The sequence below is a fragment of the Amyelois transitella genome, chromosome 13, assembly GCF_032362555.1.
Source record: "Amyelois transitella isolate CPQ chromosome 13, ilAmyTran1.1, whole genome shotgun sequence".
Classification (NCBI taxonomy): domain Eukaryota; kingdom Metazoa; phylum Arthropoda; class Insecta; order Lepidoptera; family Pyralidae; genus Amyelois; species Amyelois transitella.
Window position 1 is genome coordinate 4,088,903 of NC_083516.1, and position 23,759 is coordinate 4,112,661.

The window sequence follows — 23,759 nt, forward strand, 5'->3', positions numbered from 1 at the left end:
CGAAAATATGGCGGCGTAAGTAGCCAATAGGGGCGTGCTTCACTAGCGCCATGCGCATACATCTGAACTACAGTGTCCTGAGCCTGTAATACTATTCGATATTCAGACTCGTCGACTCGACAGTAAGTCTCGTCGAGTCCGGTCTTGCAGTTTGGTTGGGATCTATTGTGTTACTCATGTTATACTGCTTATGTTAAGACTAAAACAGTCTTAATATCGAATAGTCTAATAGTGGCTTTATTTGTTAATCATCTGTGGACAGACAGACGGACAGCAAATAAGAATGACAGATTATGATCTATCAAATCGATGGGAGATAAATTTTATCAAACGGCTTTAGATTAAGATTTCTAGATCAAACTTCATTGATTCAGTCTTAATATTCCAGCATTTAATTGCAATTTGCATATAAACCAGACTATAATATGATGTGAACTTGCATGATAGAAAATATTTGTCGGTTATGGTATGTACGCAAATTATAATTTTTATCACTACAAACAAAATTTGTCCTGGTTTAGCATACTATTGAAAGTATAATTAAAAAAAATTTAATGAAGTATTTACATTTTATATTATTTTTACAGGGTGATATAGATGTAAATGAGGCCTTGGCCTCTTTGGAGGTATTGATGTCCGAATTCTTTGCGCCAACCACAACCAATTACAGAAAAAGAGAAATAGAAAGCATGCTAGAAAATTTTTCTAACAGGAGAGACTCTTGGAAACATTGTTTGCTATTTCTCCAGAAATCCCAAAACCAGTATGTGCTCATGTTCACACTGACAACTTTAGAGGTAAGGTAATTTAATTTTTTATAGTAGTTTACTTTTTCGCCATAAATGCTATTTTATTATATTTATCACCAAAATATTCTATCCCTGCAAGGGATTTACAAGTGACTTTATGTATGTAATTATATGTTTGATATTCTGAATTATGTTAGTGGAACAACAAGAATGTGTTGTAATTTTTTAAAACAAACTTGATAAAATTAATTTGTTTAAATTCTTTGCTATTGGAGATGTATATTTGATCAGTCCTTAATTCAATTGTGTAACATAAAGTTTTATGATATTTTTCAGAACATCATCAATAGACAATGGATAAGTTTATCAACCAATGAAAAAACTGAGATAAGGTTAACACTATGGAATGAGTTGATTTCTAAGCATGAAATGATGGTCTACTTTATACGTAACAAACTGGCTGCTCTCATGGTATCAATTGCAAGATATGATTGGCCTGACCAGTATTCTGACTTTTTTAATAACATAGTTGAAGTAAGTTCTTGTTTTTACTTTATAATAGACAATATAGGTATTTAAGGCAGGAGCTGCTTTATAAGATATTCTGACTGATTAAATCATGTTTTTACGCAGATTTTAGCAATAAAATCAATTTTATTATAAAAATACCTACTTCTAATACTCTGTCATCTCTGCATGTTTTTGGTTGCACCCTCCACTGAAGTGATTCCCAAGTAGTTATCAGGTTTCTGTAAGTCATGGCTGTACCAACATAGGTGGCTCTCCTGCAATTCGTCTGAATCTGCAGATATGGGAGTTTCACACGCAGTCTTTCCATGATACTTTACACATCCAGCACAGCATGTTAATTTCTGTGATACCAACTTTTAATTATAAGTTTAAAAAATTGTCTATTGTATTCTTTTCAGCTTATAAATTGCAATGGACATCATTGTATATTAGGGTTGGTGCTAGCACAGGCCGCCAGTGAGGAACTGGGTGCTGCCCGTGATACAGGTGTGTTGCTGCCTTCACAACGGAGGAGCGAGCTGGAGAGACTCATGCTGAAGGGCATGCCTCAATTGTTGGCAGCACTTAGTGGTAAATTATTATGTATAAAGTCAAAAAAATTGGAAACCTTAGCTTGTAACAATAAAGAAAAATTGTTTTACTAAAAGCTGTCACATGACGAAGTATTTTTTTTACAATGTTTAGCATTTATATATTTAAAATAAAGAAAGATTATTTCAAATGAAATTCTTATATTATCTTTTAGGGATTTTAGAGAAAAATGCTCAAGAAGGGCAATCAAATCCGCCTCCATCGCCCACTAGTGGGATACCGCAGATGTCGGCCCTTCCAGACCTACTGGCAAGTGCTACAGAAGACCAGGCAGCAAGAAATGTGGACAAGTAAGAATTTATTAAATTCATCTAATTATGCTGTGGTTAGAATTTATTGTACATTTTTAGTGTGATTTGCTTCTTTTAGATTTTTATCAAGAAGTTTGTTTTGCTTGAATTATTATGTGATTATGGGTATCCTGCCTTCTCGCCGAAAATTGTTTAGCGGATTATCACTTGCCAACCAACGGTTCGCCTGATTTTCACTTTGACAACTAACGATTGTCAAATTTTTGTATGATAACGTTTCATTTGGTAGAATTATTGTTAAGCTCATTATTATAATGACAGAACACGTTTCGGGCACTTATCATTTATCAAATCCTTCACTAGGCCAGACAACTTTTAGACGAATAACGTTTCGTCTGTGTAACAGTACCTTTTTCGTACATTTATATTATGATATAAAATAAACTAATTTCGACATGCAATTTTTATTAAAGAATTACAAAAAAAAAATTAACCCTTTAAATTAGCAGCAATGCACATTAATAATTTTCATGTGAATATGAAGATTTGGGTTCAAGAATTCTGTTGATTCTTTCGTCTTTGTCTAAGTATTTTTTTTTTTCTTAGGTTCTGGTGGGGCACCTGTTAATATATTTTCTATTTCCCCCTCGTTGGCAACGGTTTCCTTTATTAACGTAGTTGAGGTGAAATCGAAAGAAATCGGTTAGGTTAGGTTAGAACTGCGACCAGAACCGAATCGCTTTTGTTTCACTACACAGGGCACTTGAATATTAGCTACAGTAGAAAAATAATTATGGAAAAAAAAACAATAATATATTATTTGGTAAACAATACATTAAATTAAATGAATATTACTCTAACTGAAACGTTCGCTACTTGAAAGTTGGCCTTGTGAAAAGTGTCATTATAAAAGCCAGACCAAACGTACAGTTGGCAATAGTTAAGTTGGGAAATGAAACAAAATTAAGTGATATAGTTGGCAAATGATTATTCCGCGAAATAAAATTCTGCGAAACGTTGATTGGCAAGTGATGATCTGCCAAACGATTTTCGGCGAAAAGGCAGAGAACTGTGATTATGATAAGAAAAGAAAACTCTTCATAATGATGTTTGTTCAGTTTTACACACAAGCTGTATTGATAATAACAACTGTGAGTTGTGGTTGTTTTTAATTTATATAAATATATTGTATTTAACAGAATTTATAGGATATAGGAAAATCATCAACCTTAAATAATTAAAATCATCTTCTATATATATAAAAGCAGATTGATAGTATAAAAGAAAGGGTGACATCAATGCGCAGCCTAAACCATATAATCTAAAAACTTGACATTTGGACATCAGCTTACTTTACCACGTAGTGATAAGATAAGAAAGGAATTTCCTAAAGGGGTTGAAAAGGTGGTAAAATATTGAATGTAAAAAAAAAACATTTTGACTGATCAACTTAAAATTCAGCATGAATGCATTTTGGCAAAAATAATTAAAAGTGTGTCTTGGGGTTTTAGAAAATTTGAATTTTACATGGGTAAAAAAGGAGTTCAAAAAAACCAAGTTGACTTATGTATCATCACAGGACTGAAACCAAAATAGCTTAGAATCTAACTAATATTTGAAATATGTATTAATTAAACAAAAATATGAATTAAGGGATTCAGGAATTTTAGAAAATTTGCTGTTTTTGTGAATACAATGAGAACTTGCTCCATGGTGGAATGTGATCACAAAAACAGATTAATGAAATAAACTTTTATTTATATCCCTTTGGGCAATGTCAGAAAAAACATTACTCTGAGTGGGTCAGTTTCACAGAGTGCTAGATAAATACATACATATCATCACGTCTATATCCCTTACGGGGTAGACAGAGCCAACAGTCTTGAAAAGACTGAAAGGCCACGTTCAGCTATATGGCTTAATAGAATTGAGATTCAAATAGTGACAGGTTGCTAGCCTGTTGCCTAAAAAAGAATCCCAAGTTTGTAAGCCTATCCCTTAGTCGCCTTTTACGACATCCATGGGAAAGAGGTGGAGTGGTCCTATTCTTTTTTGTATTGGTGCCGGGAACCACACGGCATCTGTGAAAAAAAACCTACCATGCTACAAACCTCTTTTTTAAAGTGTTTTAAATATTTTGTTTTGTAGAGCCCTTAACGCGGAAATAGTAGTGAAGTGCCTGACAACACTGCAGCACCTGTTCTCGTGGCTGCCGCTGTCATCGCACGTGCCGCCGTCACTCGTCACCACCGTGTTCTTCTGGGGCAGCATCGCCACACAATCACATGTATGTGGACATTTATGCATTGAATCTGGTTAAAAAGTATTCTGATACAATTCCATTCGGTATGAATCAACCTCAGTAATTTTATTAAACCTGAAATTAGTTATGGTTAAAGAAGTTGTATTCTCATGAAAGAATCTTCAAATTCACTTGTAATGAGAACTTACAAATTAAGGACGGATGCGTAAATAAGATTATATTTAGACTTTTGTAGGTATTTTATTAATTTAATATTGTTTTAAAGCTTTTTGAAAGTAGTTAATGTTTGCAGTCTTTTAAGAAATCTTAAAGTTATTTATTGTACAGCTGAGCTCTTTCGTGAATGATGATGAAGTTTGATTTGCCATAATTTTTTCTGGGTACCTATGTGTAAGCTGATGTCATTAGCACGCCCGAGTTTAATTTTTTGATATTGCTTTTTCTTTGTAAAAGCTATTTCAGAGTGAATATCTTTATTAATCTGTGCCCGCGACATCGTCCGCGTGAAATAGTTATTCGCGAAAACAAATGAGCCATCTGCGCGTCTGAGCCGCGCGGCATGGTATCTCGCAGAGTTACACCTCCCTCTCCGCGTCGCTCGCAAGCAACGCCTCTCCTTGCAGCGTCATGATTTGCGGTGCGGGTAAATTTTATATCGGTGTTATTTTAAAATTGTAATATCTTCTAAGATGTTCATTGAAATTAAGTGTTGTCAAACACAATTTTGTTCACAAATAAATACTCTTAATCAACAACACAATTTTTGGATAAAGATTAATATTATTACGTTGATAAAAATCTTAACAAATAATGCATTAATTTCGACCATATATGAGTACCATAAAAACGGTTCTAGTGAGCTAATTTTAAAAGATAGACATATACTGTCGCGGACATTTTTTAGATCATTTAAAGAGGAATAATCCTTTCATACTTATATTTTTGGTATCTTGAACCGTTTTCGCAGCGCACGCAACGGTCAATGATGAATAATTTTCCCAGTTTTTGTCACATTTACCATTATTTCTTCGGTCCTAATAGTTGCAGCGTGATGTTATAATTATAGCCTAAAGCGATAAATGTTCTATTCAACACAAAAATATTTTTTTCAATTCGAACTTGTAGTTCCTGAGATTAGCGCGTTCAAACAAACAAACAAACTCTTCAGCTTTATAATATTAGTATAGATATATATTTTTGTAAATAAACATATGATTGTCTAACGTTCATAATTTTTGCTTTACTATAAACTATTTTGCTTGGTTTTATATAATGTAAATGAAACAGCGATTTTCTTAGTTTATTATGAGAAATTTGTATTAATTTTAAGTTGGTTTTGGCAGCTGTTCCCCAGACTTCAATTATATAATCTATGTGTGGCTTTACAAAGTATATATTTAGAAATGCTTTTACTAGGTAGGTCTGATAACGACGGCGAGCCTTGATTTTTTTGTCTATGTGATGTATCCAGATAAGATGAGAATCGTTTTACTTTTTGTATTTCGTTTGCGATTTGATATATCAAAAGGTATTACTATTATTTTATGTATCTTCGATAAACTCTTTACATATAGGTATATTTCAGTTATCTCGTTCTTACAATTACAAGTACATATTATAATAGAGTTCAACATTTCAGAGCTCTGAAGCGGCGTTGGCGGGGCTGGGCGGCGTATGCGAGCTGCTGTACCGGCGATACGCGCCGCCGTCGTCGGCGACCACCGCGCTGCGACTGCACCACTGCGCGCTGCGGCTGCTGCGGCACCTCACGCACAACCCCCACCACATGCTGCAAGCGCACCACGAGTCAGTGTCGCATTTTAACCGGACACTTTATCGACCACAGACGCTTTGCACATTTTATTTTTATTACTTATTGTAATTTTTTTTTTCTTTCAGTTACCTCAACAAGTTAGCAGAATTACTGAAACTATTTGTATCTTTGCATTTCAAGAGGCTCGAGGCCGAGCCAGAATTCGATGCAATCGAATTTCTTTCTTATCTATTCCAGTATACATTCCAGGTGATCATAAAACTTAAATAAAATTGCGCTTGTTTTATTTATTTTTACAAGTTATATTTAAATAACGAACATATATTTCAGGTACCTACGTGTGAAATATTTGTTAACTGCTTAGATATATGGACACAGTTTATTGATATTTTGAAGCCTGAAGATACACCAAAGTAAGTAAAACAGATTTCTTAACTGAAAAACAATTACACAAAAATCACTATAGACGGCCTCTGTGGCGCAGCGGTCTTATGCTTGTCTGTGACACCGGGGGTCACGGGTTCAAATCCCGGCCAGGGCATGATGAGAAAAGAACTTTTTCTGATTGGCCTGGGTCTTGGATGTTTATCTATATAAGTATATAAATATTTATTATAAAATATAGTATCGTTGAGTTAGTATCTCGTAACACAAGTCTCGAACTTACTTCGAGGCTAACTCAATCAGTGTAATTTGTCCTAAAAAAAAAAAAAAAAAAAAAAAGAAAAAAGAAAAAAAAAAAGAAAAAAAAAAAAGAATGTCTATCCAACAAGGTTGGGTTAGCTACCTATTCCTACTGTTTATTTCTTTATTGTACAAACCGTAAACAATGTTGATACAATGGGCGGACTTAATGCTAAATGCATTATCTGACAATGAACCATTGGGTAAGACAGAGAAATTAAGTACCTTGTAGTTATTATGTACCTTCATATATATGAATGTAATAAACTACACACTTATACATACATATATATGTATATTATACACACACACACACGCACTTACTAATATATATATTAATAGTTATAGGCTAGTTAACTAATAATTAAATTGATACATTGAATGTATATTTCCTTTTGTATTAAGCTTAAGAAATCAAAAGGAAGGCTTAGAAAATTTTATAATTTAAAGTGCGAGATTAATCTAGGAACCCCAAGTTTTAAATCGGTTTAGTAAGATAAATGTAGAAAGATGCCAATAGCTACTTAATTTATTTTAGTTACTTAATTTAGAACGACTGAATTTATCCCGTAAGCGTTATCCCTTACGGGGTAAAATTCAAACTTTATAAACGTGATTTATGTATGCTGATTGTAGATATTGGGAGGCGCTACAAGCGCTGGTGACGGGCGTGCTCAACAAGATACAGTTCCAGCACAACAAGGCGCAGCTGCAACATCTTGACAACGAAGTGTGTGATGACGATGTGCGTGATTATCTTATTTTTCTTTTTGATACACTGATTTTTTTTTCACTGTCGTGTGGTTCCCGGCACCAATACAAAAAAGAATAGAACCACTCCATCTCTTTCCCATGGATGTCGTAAAAGGCGACTAAGGGATAGGCTTACAAACTTGGGATTCATTTTTAGGCGATGGGCTAGCAACCTGTCACTAATTGAATCTCAATTCTATCATTAAGCCAAATAGATGAACGTGGCCATTCAGTCTTTTCAAGCCTGTTGGCTCTGTCTACCCCGCAAGGAATATAGACGTGACCGTGTGTATGTATGTGTATTTTTTTTTTTCACTGAATTCATGTCATGTAGCATTTAGATAATTGAACTGACGCCCGATCTTAATATTCGATCCCAATCCACAGATTGAAATCAATCTTATATCGATTCCAATCTCTATCTCGATATGAAATTAAATGAGTAAAATTATAATATTTTTGGTAGAACATGCCAGTTTTGTTGGTTTTTTAAACATTAGCTGTAAAATTTTTGTTTTTTTTTCAGGGTGAAACTGAATGGCACACATTTCTCAAGCATTGTATTGAATGCATAGCTCGCGTGGCGGATTTAGCTCCATTGGATGTTTTTACGTCGGTGGTGAGTATTTTTTCTTAACTTTGTCAAGAAACAGTCCATGAATCGGTTTAACAGTCAAGGTGATGCAATTCATCTTTCTTCACACCGAATTTTATGCCGAATATTGTAGTAAAGAGTTTTATCATATCATCAGTTGGAGCGGTGGCAGTGTCTAGCGGGAGTCTACGCTCGAGCGGCGACGCGTTCCGGCGGCGCAGCACCCGAAGCCGACCGCCTGCTCGCCGCGCTGCTTGACCTGGCCACGCTCACCCGGCTGCTGGGCAGACTCGCGCCTGCTCTCATGGCGGGTAATGCTGTGTGCTACTGTACCTAATGATGTCCATTGCCACTGACAGCTTCTGCGTTTGGATATAGAAGTCGGAGGTTGAATTTATGCTCGGAACCGTAGAAATTTCGCTTGAATGGTTTATAATTTTGGTGTTGAGATGTTGCCAAAGCAACTCTTAGTTATTGACATTACACGTTTCCAGAGCCGGAGCCTCGACGGCGCGGCGGCGTGGCGGCGGGCGGCGCGCTGGTGGAGCGCGTGCTGTGCGCGCTGGGCGCGGCGGCGGGCGCGCGGCCGCACCGCGCCGCGCACTGCCACGCGCATGCGCGCGCGCTCGTCATGGTGTGAGTATACAGATAAGGCCCGACTGAGACCGATTAAAATTTTTTATCTTAGGCGAGACCGAAAGAAATACATGCAATATACACAACATAATATGGCTTGGAAATTCAAGAGTCATTTTATAACCTCCCAAACTTATTAATTTTATATTATTGGAATAAATCGTGTTCTTTTCGCAATATTTTATAGTCGATCACTAATTTATCGACGAAGGTTTTTCATGCAACAATAAAATGTTTTCTCCCCCTATGGTCAGGCACGCGGAGATGTTCGCGTGCATGGGCGCGTGGAGCTGCTACGCGGGCGAGTGCGGCGTGCCCGTGCCCGCCATGGAGGGGCTCTTCGCGTCCGCCGTGCCCTTCCTCACGCCGCACGACTCGCCCGTTTGTATACCTCTATATTGATTGCTATTTATTAGAATAAGTGAAAACAGAGAGTGCAGTGAGTACGTTAGTTTATTTTATTTAGATAAAATCTTAGATACACATAAGACATGACAGAGCAGATGACAGAAGAGAATAATTAGTTCTTATTTTTAATCTACTTGACACAATATACAATGGCCAGGGTGTTCGTTATTGATATTGAAACCATGAAGGTTTAACACCCCCCCGCAATGCGAACATCCCGTATATTAAACAAACATATATAAAATAGTTAAAGACAATATCAAAGTTTAAAAAATAAATCTTTACAGTACACACATCAATAACAAAATAACACCAAAGCAATATATAATAGAAACACAATTAACACTCTAACCTAAACCTAAAGAATTAGAACATTTTATGTGTTTAGGCTTCGGCAACGGTTTTGTTAAAATGTCGGCAATCATTGATTGGGTTGGAACAAATTTAAGTTCGAACTCATGCCGTGATATTGCGTCTCGAATAAAGTGGTGTTTAATGTCGATATGTTTTGTGCGTGCATGATATGTGTTGTTATGAGCTAATTTAATGGAACTTTGATTGTCTGTATGAATGACTATGGGATGAGAATGGATGGCAAAGACATCAGTTATGAGAGTTTTGAGATAAATAGCTTCTTTGCAAGCATCCGCCAGAGCCATATATTCAGCTTCTGTAGTGGAAAGCGCTATTGTACGCTGCTTGCGAGCTTCCCATGAAATAGGACCTCCACTCATCAAAAAAACGTAACCTGTAAATGACCTACGATCCACAAGATTGTTTCCATAGTCTGCATCTACATAACAAACAGGATAAAATGTGTCTGTCTTCTTATAACTAAGTTTTAGATTTTTAGTACCTTTCAAATATCGAAGAATACGTTTAGCGGCCTTCCAGTGTACCCCCCCGTAATGTGCATTGAACTGGGAAAGGTATGAGACTGAGTGAGCTATATCAGGTCTCGTACATATGGCAATGTACATTAAAGAGCCGATAAGTTCTTGAAAGGGAACTTGAACTTTTTCTTCCTCTTTTTCAGGTAAAGTTAGTTTTACACCTGGTTCCAGTGGTGTTGTGACAGAAATTGCTTCAATCATATTATATTTTTCTAAAAGCTTTTCAATATATTTGGTTTGATCTAAAGTTATAGAGCCTTTTTCTTGTATAACTCTCATACCAAGACAATCTTTTAGATTACCAAGATCTTTTATAATAAATTGTTTCTTAAGTTCATTTTGAAAACAATATTTGAGATTATCATTAGTACTTACAATGAAAAAATCATCAACAAATACAGCTATCAAAAGTAGATCATTACCATCACGCTTGTAGTAAAGGCAATGTTCATTTGCTGTTTGTGTAAGCGACATTTTACGCATTGCTTCACAAACTTTTATGTTCCACTGTCGTGGAGCCTGTTTAAGACCGTAAATGGCTTTCTTGAGAAGACACACTTTTTCCTTAGGATTATTGGAGAATCCGTCAGGTTGCTCCATATAAATTTCTTCTTCAAGATCACCATTAAGAAAAGCTGTTTCCACATCTAAGTGATCAACTTTCAGTCCATGATGTGCAGCAAAAGCTATTAAAAGACGAACTGATGACAATCGGGCTACAGGAGAAAATGTTTCGCCATAATCTACCCCTGCTACTTGTGTAAAGCCTTTAGCAACTAACCTTGCTTTGTATTTAGTGACGTTACCACTTGTATCCTTTTTAATTTTGAAGACCCATTTGCATTTTGTTGTTTTTCTACCAACAGGCCTGTCAACGAGAATCCATGTCCCATGTTTCGTCAGAGAATCATATTCAGCCTTCATGGCTTCTAACCACTTTTCTTTACATGGGTGTTCAGTAACTTCCTTATAACATTCTGGTTCTTCTTCAGATGTAAGATATATATTTTCACTGAATCTCTCAGGAGGACGTCTTGACCGAGTAGGATACCTCCTAATTGACTCAGGAACTTGTTCATCAGACTCAGGAGAAGAATTTACAGGAGTAACAAATTCTTCCGTGTACTCTGATGATGACAGCTGTGGAGTTTCTGAACTAACTGGCTGAAGTTCTTCCTCTAAAACTGGATGTTGGTCAACTAAAGGTAGTTGCTCGTCAACTAAAGGAACAAGAACATCTTCTGCTTTTGAAGTAGGTAACTCTTCATCGTTGTACATTTTGTCTTCCAAGAAGACAACATCTCTCGCACTTATTATAACGCGCGGATTCTTTGGATTTATAAGGCGATATCCTCTACTTTCCGCACAATATCCTACGAAAATGCATGATTGGGTTTTTGATTCCAGCTTTGTACGCTTTTCTTTAGGCACGAGAACATGGGCTACGCATCCAAACACTTTGAGATGAGAAAGATCTACCTTCCGTTTAGTCCATAGTTCTTCTGGAATTTTGTTATTTAAAGATTGCGTAGGAACACGATTCTTTAAATATATTGCTGTATTGACAGCTTCACCCCAATATGCTAAAGGTAGTTTGGAGTCTTTAAGCATTGATCTAGCTTTCTCGATTATAGTCCTGTTAGCACGCTCTGAGATACCGTTCTGTTGAGGAGTGTACGGTATCGTTGTTTGGTGAATTATACCGTTCTCCTTCAGAAAAGCCGTCATCTCCTTATTAACGTATTCGCGACCGTTATCTGAACGCAGAACTTTTATTCGCTCACCAGTTTGATTTTCTACCAAATGCTTAAACTCTACAAACTTTGTAAAAACATCAGCTTTTGATTTTAAAAGATATCCAAAAGTTTTGCGACTAAAATCGTCTGTAAAAGTAAGTAAGTAAAGAGCCCCACCCCATGAGTGCGTACTCATAGGTCCACATAAGTCCGAATGAATTAATTGCAAGACTTTGCTTGATTTGCTCTTAGACTTCTTTGGAAAAGGTATTTTCGCAAGTTTTCCTTGTAAACATGGAATACACGTTTTATTATACAAACCAGAATAATCTATTCCTATACACTTCTTTTTCAAGATATGCATACTTTTCTGATTAAGATGACCAAGTCGTCTATGCCAGAGCATAGCAGACTCCTTGGTAGGTGTATAAAAAACATGCGAACTTTTTGTATCGAGTCTATACATACCTTTATGATACGAGACCCTGTTGCAATGACATTTCCTGTCACTTGACATCCGCCTCTCTGAATTATTTGTGCCCCATTATTTGTAAATAAAATATCGAAACCCTTTTTAACCATACTGCTAACGGATAGCAAATTTGTGGCTAGACCAGGAATGTACAAAACATCGCTAATGTTACTTACGCTATCGGAAACTTGGCAGCTTACATCACCTTTACCTTGACTTAATAGCTGCTCCTTATTTGCAACTATAATCGGTGAAATGTGGCGATGCATATTCACAAACCAATCTTTTCTATTGGACATATGGGAGGACGCTCCAGAATCTATGTACCAATCTTGTGAACCTGTGGGAAGAGCATTAGTGAAACAAGATGAAAGTGTAAATTTTGAAGTGTAATTTGAACAATCTTGTGAAATAAAATTTGAACTGTTTGTTGCCGAATTATTCTTTTTGCTTTTATTTCTACACTCCGAAACCAAATGCCCTGACTTCTTGCAGTACTTGCAGAACTTCTTTTTCTTGTCCTTGCTGTGTAGCGCTGCATCCACAGTGCTTGTAGGTACTGCTGCTGGAGAAGTACGTATGTCCTCCTTTAAGAGTGCTGCCACCACATTTTCCGTCGTCAGCTTAGTATTGGCATGCTCTAAGGCCATAACTAACGAGTGGTACCGTTCTGGTAATCCAACAAGCAATATAATTGCTAAGAATTCATCGTCTACGCCTGCTCCTATTGCTACCAGTTCTTGTTGAATAGCAAGACTAGAGTTAACATAATTTTGCATACCTCCTGGCTTGTTGAACTCATTAGACAACAGTTTTTTCATAAGGGTTAGTCTTCTTGTGAGACCACTATCTGCATATGCCTTTTTCAAACGATTAAATGTTTCATAAGCCGTTTTCGCAGATTTTATTATGGGATACACCGATTCGTCACATGTAAGGCAAATTTTTGCTTTCGCTTTCGCATCTTTGCGCTTTACCTCAGGATCAGAAGTATCAACTTCTTTGATGACGACATCCCAGAGATCTTGATCTATCAACATGCATTCTATACTGAATGCCCAGTTAGGGAAATTACTCCCCGTCAACTTCTTGAATGTAGTTGACGAACTTGGCGCTGTCATATTGAGAAGATTTTTATCCACATTACTCATTATTCAATTTTCACGTACCTTAACAAATTGGATGTCCCATAACCTATTAGAATAAGTGAAAACAGAGAGTGCAGTGAGTACGTTAGTTTATTTTATTTAGATAAAATCTTAGATACACATAAGACATGACAGAAGAGAATAATTAGTTCTTATTTTTAATCTACTTGACACAATATACAATGGCCAGGGTGTTCGTTATTGATATTGAAACCATGAAGGTTTAACACTATTTGCTTCAAAGCTGCGCGTTTCAAATGAAATAAAAGTTTAATTCCACAAAATTAAAAGTTATGTACCTAATCGGTTGGTTGTATAAAAGTTCATTGGTCAAATTATTGAGATACCGGGCTTGTTGGGCTTGACTCTTTGTTGTTTACAAAGCTACTTCCAGATATCAGAAACCTAACGTTTATTTATTTTATCGTCCACAGGAACCGCCACTTTTGTGTCATGCGGCAGCGCACTTATTATCGAGTCTTTCGAAGAACGTGAAGTTTACGCGAGAGCCTGTGTCGCTAGTGGGCGATCTATACCATCACGCGCAAGTGTCACTGCGATACCTCGAGACTAAGGTAAGTTATTTATCTTTATGTATGAGTTTTAAGAATACATTTCTAAACAATATTAAAATATATTTAAAATAAATCCTTTATAAATTGTATGCTTACATTGATTAAGCTATTTTGACAATAAAGGTAACTGGTTGCAATTTACAGACAGCGGCAGTAGTTCGCGAGGCGTTATTGTCTCTGTGCCTGCCGCGTGGCTCAGGCAGTGCTGCCAACAACGGGCCCGCTAGCGGAGACGCAGCCCGCGCGTTGTTAGCCGCGTGGACAGGGGAGCTCAACCGCTGCGGGCCGGCGGTCGCTCTGCCTCCGCTCACAGCCCTGCTGCACTCGTTCGCGCATGCGCCCACTCTCGCCAAGAAGGTGAGTCGCACCGAGGCGGAGATAGAGACTCGGCCCGCGCATTCTATACTGGCCACACATATCTCTACTAACCTTTCCTTCTACGAGCTGAATTATGAGAAGTGTGTGCTGCTCTCGTGTTTGCTTTATCGTACAGTGCACCCTTGCTTGACACCCTACTTGCTAAAGTAATGAAGACTCCCTCGCCTGGGTGGTCGATAAAATTCGTATTTAGTACAAATTATGCTCAATCACTGCTTTTGATTATCGTTGTCAAGTCTAAAATGACAACGGAAATTTTATTTATACGTTATTTCTCCTACTCAGATAATAGCAGAAAGCATGCAGCCCGCAGCGGAGACGTCCCTGCGCATGCTTCGGGAACCTGCTTATGCGCAAGAGGAGGCGGAAATAACTGATTTTTTCCTGGCGCTGTTCACTGCGTTGTTACCACAGCTAGGAAACTTTGCGTACACTGCCATCGATGTGTTCCTCGATGTTGCACAGAGGTATTCTTTGCTATTACACATCTGAATACTAATATTTAATTAGGTAACAGTTACATTTGAAATTGTATTTCATTTCATTCTAACTTCCAGATAATTTCTTTTGCAACGAAAATAATTTTATTGTTAGCATGTGTCACACAGCACACACGTCAGTGATACCTCTATCAGTAACGTGACAGATGTGTGTCAGAATGGCGGGTGTACCTCACGGATTTTAATATCTGTTTTGGATTAAAAACGTACCTGATGTGTACCTCAGTGTACCTATCCTAAAAATCTGTGTACCTCCTTCTATGTAAAGATTTTTAATAAAATAGGTACACCCGCGGTCCTGACGTCAGGACCGCGGGTGTACTTCTAGTTAGCATATGTAGGTAAGTAAACTGTATATGTACATTTGGTACCTCTTGTGTACCTGCAGAAATAAATATTAAATAAATAAAAAATATTAAGGGTGCTGAAAAAATGAAAAAAATAAAAAAAAACGGAACTCTTATAGGATCACTCTAGTGTCTGCCTGTATGTGATTACCTATACATTTATGTATAGGTACAGAATTGTAACATTCCTAAATCACAAAATATATATTTATGTATATTAAAAAAAAAAAAAAATTCAATCCATAAAGGTCACATTCTGAAATCATACATTTAGAGCTTTTTCTTACATTATTACGAAGATCGTCATAACACTCCCATCGCTTGCCTCGGAAGGATACCTACATGAAAGTAGGGTAAACCGTATAGCTATTGCCCACTTAAGGACTTCAAACACTTTGGCTTCAAACAATAAAAAAAGTATTATAAGTTTCGACCATTTATAATTTTTTTCTTATGTCTAAATAAAATCTCCATCAAAGTGTTAACGGTTTTTAGTCAAAACTTACATGGCTTAGAAAATAATTAAACAAATTTAAAATTATCCAAAAATGTACAGTTATTGCCCATTGCTTACACTAATTGCCCACATCACAGCACAGTAATTGCCCAGTACCTTAAAATGATAAATTAGACTTTAAACTTTTGTCACTCCTTCTGATGTTCTTCAAAAATGCCTTCCACCAACAATCACCTGGCCTATTTTATATAAAAAAAATTAGGGCGCGGGTTTTCTTCCAAAAACTTTTGCACGGAGTCTAAAATGTCTTCTTTATTTCGAGGAAATCCTTTTCTAGCCGATATTATTATCCAATCCTACAAACGACTTTCTTCAGACAGTAAATATAGGTGACTAGCTGTGCCCACAACTTCGTCCACGTGGAATAATTATTTTGGGCATTATTGAAGCCCTGGAGGATGAATAATTTTCCCCGTTTTTTTTCACATTTTCTATTATTTCTTTGCTCCTTATAGTTACAGTGTGATATTATATAGCCTTAAGCCTTCCTCGATTAATGGTCTATTCAACGCAAAAATAATTTTTCTATTCGAATCAATACTTCCTGAGATGAGTGCGTTCAAACAAACAAACAAACTCTTCAGCTTTATAATATTAGTAAAGATGGTCCTGTACCGATAGATTTAAAGCTTACTTAATTGAAGTTGAAGCGCAGTCAGAGTAAGAGAAGAGGGGAAGGGATATAAGATAAAATGAAAGATTTAAATTACTTTTTAAGTGTATAGGAACAAACGGGTCAAAAAATACAATAAACTTGACTCTTGTCAAACAGACATTTTTAAATTTACTTGTCCGCCGAATTTATGGCGGGACGAAGGAGTTCCGGGTATGAGTTTTTATACATACGATTGTTCGTTTGTTACTAACATATAATTTTATTTATTTATAGTATTTACAACTATTTAAATGTGATCCCTACAATTCTAAACTGGTTTTATGTCCCAGATTTTTAATATAGTAGCGGAGACCTCGGAACAAGGTATTTTTCAGCAATTTGCCTTGTAGACAAATTGTTAAAAGCATCTTGAAGAGCCTCGATAGCTTTCTGTAAATTTTCTTTGCTATATTGCACTTTTCGTGTCTTTGGCATACTGTGAATAAAACAATAACAGCCAATAAGATGTTGTGCATAGTGATTGGCTACCCGCACCCACGAAATAATGTTAACAATATTTGCTACATTGTCAATATTATTGCGTGTATTTGGCAAAAATATTGACAATATTTTTGCGCGTATGCAAGCCATTAAGCTAATAAATGTGACAGCAACATTACTGACTTAATCAAAAAATTGCCGATAATGATTGCCCTGGGCAATAACTATAGATATTAACCATGGCAATCACTAAAATTATGGTGGGCAATAACTAAAAATATGCCGAAATACGTACAGCGATTGCCCACCGTTAAAAAACTGTTGAATCTAATCCGATTTCAAATATTTTCATTAAAAACATAACATAACACTTATGATTTCGTCATAACCATACACCAATAATAAAATATCAAACAAAATGCAAAAAAAATGAACCTCTAAGCAAGTAATTCCTTAAGAAAATTGCTAAAAAGCTTACCTGTTTGAGTAACACGTTCACCCGTCTTGACAAAATCTACCATTAATGTTATTTTTCTTCAGTTTTAACACTTATCAATTTTAAAATCTACTATAAGTTGACCATAGAGTAACCTAGTAAATTATATTCGAAACAACTGAGAACACAACCTTGATTCAGATTTTTTTTCTAAAAACGGGCAATCACTGCCTGTGGGCAATCACTCTCTGGTTTACCCTATATACTGTAGTAATGAACTAGAACTAGATCATTTATACATAAACATTTTGTTGTTGATATATGTTAATTATAATTTGTATTGTGCAACTAATTTTCTGTTTTGTTCAGAATGTGTCATAACTGGCCAGTTACAAAAAAAGAAAAAGAAAATTTTAACATGAAAAAAAATGATTTTTTATCATTTTTATCATTTTCTCAGCACCCTTAATATTTTTTATTTATTTAATATTTGTTTCTGCAGGTACACAAGAGGTACCAAATGTACATATACAGTTAACTTACCTACATATGCTAACTAGAAGTACACCCGCGGTCCTGACGTCAGGACCGCGGGTGTACCTATTTTATTAAAAATCTTTACATAGAAGGAGGTACACAGATTTTTAGGATAGGTACACTGAGGTACACATCAGGTACGTTTTTAATCCAAAACAGATATTAAAATCCGTGAGGTACACCCGCCATTCTGACACACATCGTGACAGTACTACCTTTACCAGTCTTTCAAAGTCAAATGAAATACAAGGGTACACGGTCATGTATGCCGAAAGACCGACCGTTGCCTTTAGACGGGGGATGAAAAATAGTTGTTCACGGATGATGAAATGAAGACGATGGCATTAAAAGAAATGTTGTGATCGTGCAGGGGCGGCGACGACAGCAGCCTGGAGCGGCTGGTGTCGTGCGTGCGGCTGGGCGTGGAGGCGGGCGGCGGCGGCGTGCGCGTGCGCGCCGTGCTGGAGCTGCTGCTGCGCCACGCGCTGCCGCGCGCCGCGCCCGCCGCGCCCGCGCTCGCCCGCGCCGCGCTGCGCCTCTTGGCCAGGTCCGCCGTCATGGCTCACTATGCGTACAACGCCGCTTTTACGATGCTTCACTTTTTTTTTTCAAGATACACTCCGATCGCCTTCTTTCCTACGTCTAGGACTTAGTTATAATACTTCCTACATTCAGGGTAACAACAAAATATAACAGTGACCTGTTGGTAAAATAGCAACAATGAATGATTGTCGTGACACTATCCAACACCACTTGTCTACCCCGCAAGGGATATAGACATGATTATATGTATTCATTGCCTCTAAAACCTATTAAAAGCATATATTTCGCATACTAATTCCTTTTTTTTTCTTCAAAAACAGTGTTCTAATCCACCGCTGGCGGTATTTCTTCATGCACAAATGCGACGGCGAAGAGAGTGCGAGAAGAACGAATGAACTCCGGTCTGGTTTGGCGGCGCTCGGCCGCGCCCTCTTACAACCCGATATCGAACTAATGCGAATCAATATAAACACGCTGGAAGTGTTGAATACAAAGTGGAAGTTGTACCATAAGGTAAATTATTTACATAACATTCAAAATAAGCAGCAAACTTGTCGTTAAATTTGAGCCTTTTCATGAAAATTTTAATTCACCTACGACTCGGCTTTGAAGAAAAAATGGTGGTATAGGTCATTTATCCCTGATGAGATAGTCAGAGCCAATAATGTCAAGGCGTTTTGCCGATTATATTAACCTATCAGAATAAAAAAGGGAACAAAAATCCATACAAATATTAAAATGTCTAATTTTTACAGTTAAATCATTGAAAGATTTTGATGAAATTTGATACAAAAATATAGATTGGAACTTTGGAAAAGAACGCAGGTATTGTTTTGGTAATTCCTAAAAAACAGGAGCTTTGCGCAGGTGGAGCTAAAGTGAGCACGTTCTCGCTCTTTACCAGGTGATCTTCCGCACGGAGTTCCTGTCGCAGTTCCTGTCCGTGCTGCTGGCCACGCTGGCGGAGGGCGGCGCGCGCGCGCTGCTGCGCGAGGAGATCCTGGGCGCGCTGCACGCCATGGCGGCCGTGGACTTCACCGCGTTCCGGCAAGCCTTCCTGCCGCACTTCCTCGCCTCGCTCGATGGGCTAGACCCGACGCATGTTCACGAGTTGGCCCAGTTTCCAGCCGACACGGTAATATATATAAATAATTATAGTTTCGTTTTTTCGGTTCGTGTAAAAATCTGATTTACCCAATCCAGGATCATGGTCAAAAGGCGCTAAGGGATAGCTTTCTTTCTTTCGCGTTCCGCCACGCCTTTATGCCACGCTCGACTAGACTCACCACAAATTCCCACGAATAAACGGAACGAAAATTAAACGATAGTTCTTTCGAGTCTTACAGGAGCTGGGGGTCTCCTCTAGTAATTTACGTTTTTATAGCACATTTTGAACTTAGCGTGTTTGTTTTATTTTTAATTACTTTAAAAGAATTCGAATAAATAGAAAAATATTTTTTCAGGATCTTCCTACATTTACCCAGAACATCCAACGACTCATGAACGACGTGAACTGCTACCGCGCGTATAACGCTCTCATGCCATCTGGACACTCCGCTATGTCTTAACATCAATTTCACGTTGTGTTTGACTGCAGTATGGACTGAAAGTTATCAACAGTATGACTTACGCTCTCCCAATATGTCGTTTTACAAGTTCTTTAACCCCAAAGCTAAAGAGAGAGATGATAAGACAAATTGCCCTTCAACGTTAGTGAATAAGTCCACTGAAGAAGGGCATAGTTCTCAAACTTCACAAACAGATTTTGGACATTATTTTAATTTCTTGAAATTAATTAGTCATTATAAAGAACTTACCTTATTTATGGTTTGTTTACCTTTTTGCCTCACGGAAAAATTATCTCGGTATAGATTTATTTAATTGTAGTGTTTGGTGATGGTCATGTAAAGTGCTGTAATGATGAACACAGTAATCATAGATCAAGTATGGGAGAGAATAGAAATGTTTAATTTATGTTATGTTCTAGATAGCAATAAAATGCATTTATAGAGCATTTTTAAGAGTTTGGTAAATTTTGTTTGAATGTTATAATGTTTTTTTTTTTACTGAGTTCCTATCAATGTGGTCATCAACATTGTGTCATGTATGATTGTAAAAATTATGATTATTGGAATGGAAGTTACATTTTCTTCAATATTTTTAAGGAGTAAAACCATTCCGCCTTACTTTTCTGTAAATATACATGACTAGTCATTGTAATATAAGTGTAATAATGATTTGTTAAAAACAATTCTCTCACAAAAATTTCGAAATATCTTTGTTTATTCTTAATCTCTTCATATTTTAAGAAATTTTGAAAGTCTGCAGATAATACACACTGATGAAATCTAAATTTCATGTCATTCATAAAAGCAAGGAACATTAGACAGGTTGCCAATAATAACGTTATAATTTGTTGAGTAAAAATATTAATTTAACCTTTATTTCAATGAATCCACTGTACTCCGTAATGGTAGCAGTAAATTAGGATAAAATAATAGTTATTATGCATAATTGTGTATAATTATGATGTAAAGGGGGATGAATGGGTGCAATATGTGATAGATTCAGGTGATCATCAACAGAAATGTTATGAAAAAACGAAATTTTTATATTGTTATCAGATAAGATGCAATATTTTTACATGTGTATTTGGAAACTTGTGATGGATATCTGAGTATATTATATATTATGACTTAATAAACTGCATTTTTTTAAAGCATTTTAATTTATTTGAATTTTATTAAGTACCTACAACTTAGAATTCACTGTGTATGGTGTTTGTAATACTAAAAATGAGGCACAAATAAAATGACACTGTTTTAACAAAAACTACCTTAACTTACCAATCCCCAAATGCCGATTTACGACTTCTTTCAAAATTGAGTCATGGCTGGCATATAAACTAATGTTTGGGGTTGCATCAACCCATCTTACCCCCACTGCATCATCCCCAGCATGTAGATTTAGGGCTCCAACAACAGATCCACTGTCGTCATGGAAATTGTAAGCCACAGTTTCCATCCATGCATTGTCAGTATTGCGACGGTCATCCACATATCCCTCGTAAACAACTTCTCCTTCACTAAAGAACTTTTCAAACTTTTTTGTCCATTCTTCTCTTTCCTCTGTAAAAGGATTAATCATTATTAGGGTGCAACAGTGCTGCAGGATTCTTAAAAAAAAAAAAAATTAGATGCATTGTAGTATTTCTTTCATTTGCATCCAAAATGTTTTTGTGAGAACTAATTTTACAGTGTGAATGAATACAAGTGTGAACTAATGTTAGATAATAGGATTCCTCAACAATCCTATTATCTAACATTAGTTTAAGTGATTATGAGGAAGAGGAATTGTCACGCGGAAATTAAGACGATGCGGAGATATGGAGCAGAAGAGGAAAAGGATGATAGGAAATTATAAATACTAGTAGATCCAACCCAACAGCCATTTCATAACTAGGTAGAAACATACACAAAAATTAATTAAAAGGGGCGTTTCCAGTAGATAGGCTGACAGCAGGAGTGAAGGGCTCGTTCGCCCGTCCATCAGCATCACGCTGCGGCCTGTGCCATGGACACGCGACGCGCATGCGCAGTGAAATTCCTCATAAATTTTGAGGAACTGATAGCAGAAGAGGATTTTTTATTTTTATTTATGAGGATGTGGTAGCATTTGAGGAACCCAAAATACTGCGGAATTTTGGCATTATGAGGAAGCAGAACAAGAATCCTCAGCAACCCTATTATACTAATAGGAAGCTACATTTGTTTTTACCTTTAGACATGACTAAAGCATTCATAGCTTCTTCTTGGAATTCCCTGACAGCTGTGGTGGTTACTTTTTCTCCAGGATCAACCATGCCACCAGGCAGGGCCCACTCTCCAGTGTCTCCTCGTTTGATAGCTACAAACTGAAGTATTGGTCTAAAAAATAATTATAATGTTATCAAGCCCACATACCCAGTACTGCAAACTATGTCAATGTTAGGTGTGGGATACACCAGGATGCCATTTTATTTAGCACTGTCACCAAAATAAGAATTGCAATTAACTTACTTATCATTGTCGTCATGAACTAACTCCCCTGACTCCAATCTCTTCCATCGTGTAACCACTGGATCTGCTGCATGATTTGGTCCCCACCGACCAAGGATTCCACGTCCACAAATTCCAGTGCGGCCAATGGGATTAAGTGGATAACCATTGACAATTTGGTAGTCACCCATGTAACTTTTTCTACTTATTTTTCCATCCATACTATTCCATTTTGGTTGAAATGTACCATTACCTAATAAGAAAATGATTTTATTATGTTTTAGTTTGTTGCACTTACATAAAGTCAATGATGAAATTACTTACCAATGTCAGGATCTGCCCATGGTTTCCCTGTAAGCCCTGGTTCAGTATAATTAGGAGGTTTGTAACTGGTATACTCAGTAGACCAGCTGACCTTATCATCAGGAACAATAAATCTTAGTACATTTGACCGAGGGTAAGTCCCACCTCTGCATTTGAAATGTATGGACATCAGAGCTACCTGGGGTCTTGCCATTAATGTTCTAGAACTCGATAGTATTATGAGGAATAATTTGATATTCATATATTTACTTTTGTAAAACATTAGCTTTTTGTATTTTTAGAAAGCAATCTCAAAGACACAGACGTTTGCTTCTAGCCTTTCTATTCAAATAGGCAAAAGGAAATAAGAGTCATTCTCATATCAAATTCCAAAGAAAAGAAAACAAGAATTCAAAACAATAACATTAATGGGAACTATTTCTGTTCAAGTAGTGTTGCCGAAAGTTCGCTATCGATAATTCGATAGTGGAATATCACTATCAAATTATCGATAGCACAGTTTCTGTCAATACTATTGGGACCAAACAATACTTTCGATAGTATTGAAGCTCAATATTGAAAGCAAGCAGCAGTGAGCTATCGATAGGTTAGAAAATTTTCGAGATTGTGGCGAAATCTATACGCCACAAGCCATAAAAATAAAAAATAGAATCACGCGAAGCTATCAGTCATAAACAGCGAAAAACATAAATCGCGCAAGCAAAGATTGCACGGATTGGAGCATATATACAACCTCCGACATCATCATCTCAACATCGTCGGAGCCCAGGCATAACACCTAGTCGAGCCGAATCATCGCTGAGGCTCAATGGCAACTATCGATAGTAAAACTCGATAGTTTGATAATGCTAATCTATACGAATGAATATTTCATCAACAAACAAGACGTCAAGCAAGTACCTGCATAATGCTGACAATTGACTTGGCAGAGAGATTTGTTTTAAATGACATCTTTTTTACGAAAGACTCAACTGTAGCAAAGAAC

At 36.8% G+C, this 23,759-nt stretch overlaps 2 protein-coding genes across 2 annotated transcripts; one reads left to right on the forward strand and one right to left on the reverse strand.

Annotated features, from left to right (window-relative positions):
• Positions 1-111: 111 nt before the first annotated feature.
• LOC106141077 (exportin-6) lies at positions 112-21,129 on the forward strand. Its single transcript, XM_060947548.1, has 21 exons — positions 112-466; positions 588-797; positions 1,086-1,283; positions 1,679-1,850; positions 2,026-2,161; positions 4,271-4,409; positions 6,025-6,191; positions 6,285-6,408; positions 6,490-6,572; positions 7,480-7,588; positions 8,123-8,215; positions 8,349-8,502; positions 8,686-8,827; positions 9,082-9,208; positions 13,919-14,059; positions 14,204-14,416; positions 14,723-14,904; positions 18,241-18,417; positions 18,734-18,926; positions 19,318-19,548; positions 19,877-21,129. The coding sequence occupies exons 1-21, from the start codon at positions 464-466 to the stop codon at positions 19,979-19,981; spliced, it is 3,099 nt and encodes a 1,032-aa protein (XP_060803531.1). The 5' UTR covers positions 112-463; the 3' UTR covers positions 19,982-21,129.
• LOC106141003 (ADP-ribose pyrophosphatase, mitochondrial) lies at positions 20,726-23,226 on the reverse strand. The gene is made up of 4 exons (XM_060947549.1): positions 22,775-23,226; positions 22,472-22,703; positions 22,191-22,339; positions 20,726-21,541 (listed from the first exon to the last, which is right to left on the reverse strand). The coding sequence occupies exons 1-4, from the start codon at positions 23,034-23,036 to the stop codon at positions 21,246-21,248; spliced, it is 939 nt and encodes a 312-aa protein (XP_060803532.1). The 5' UTR covers positions 23,037-23,226; the 3' UTR covers positions 20,726-21,245.
• Positions 23,227-23,759: the final 533 nt, after the last annotated feature.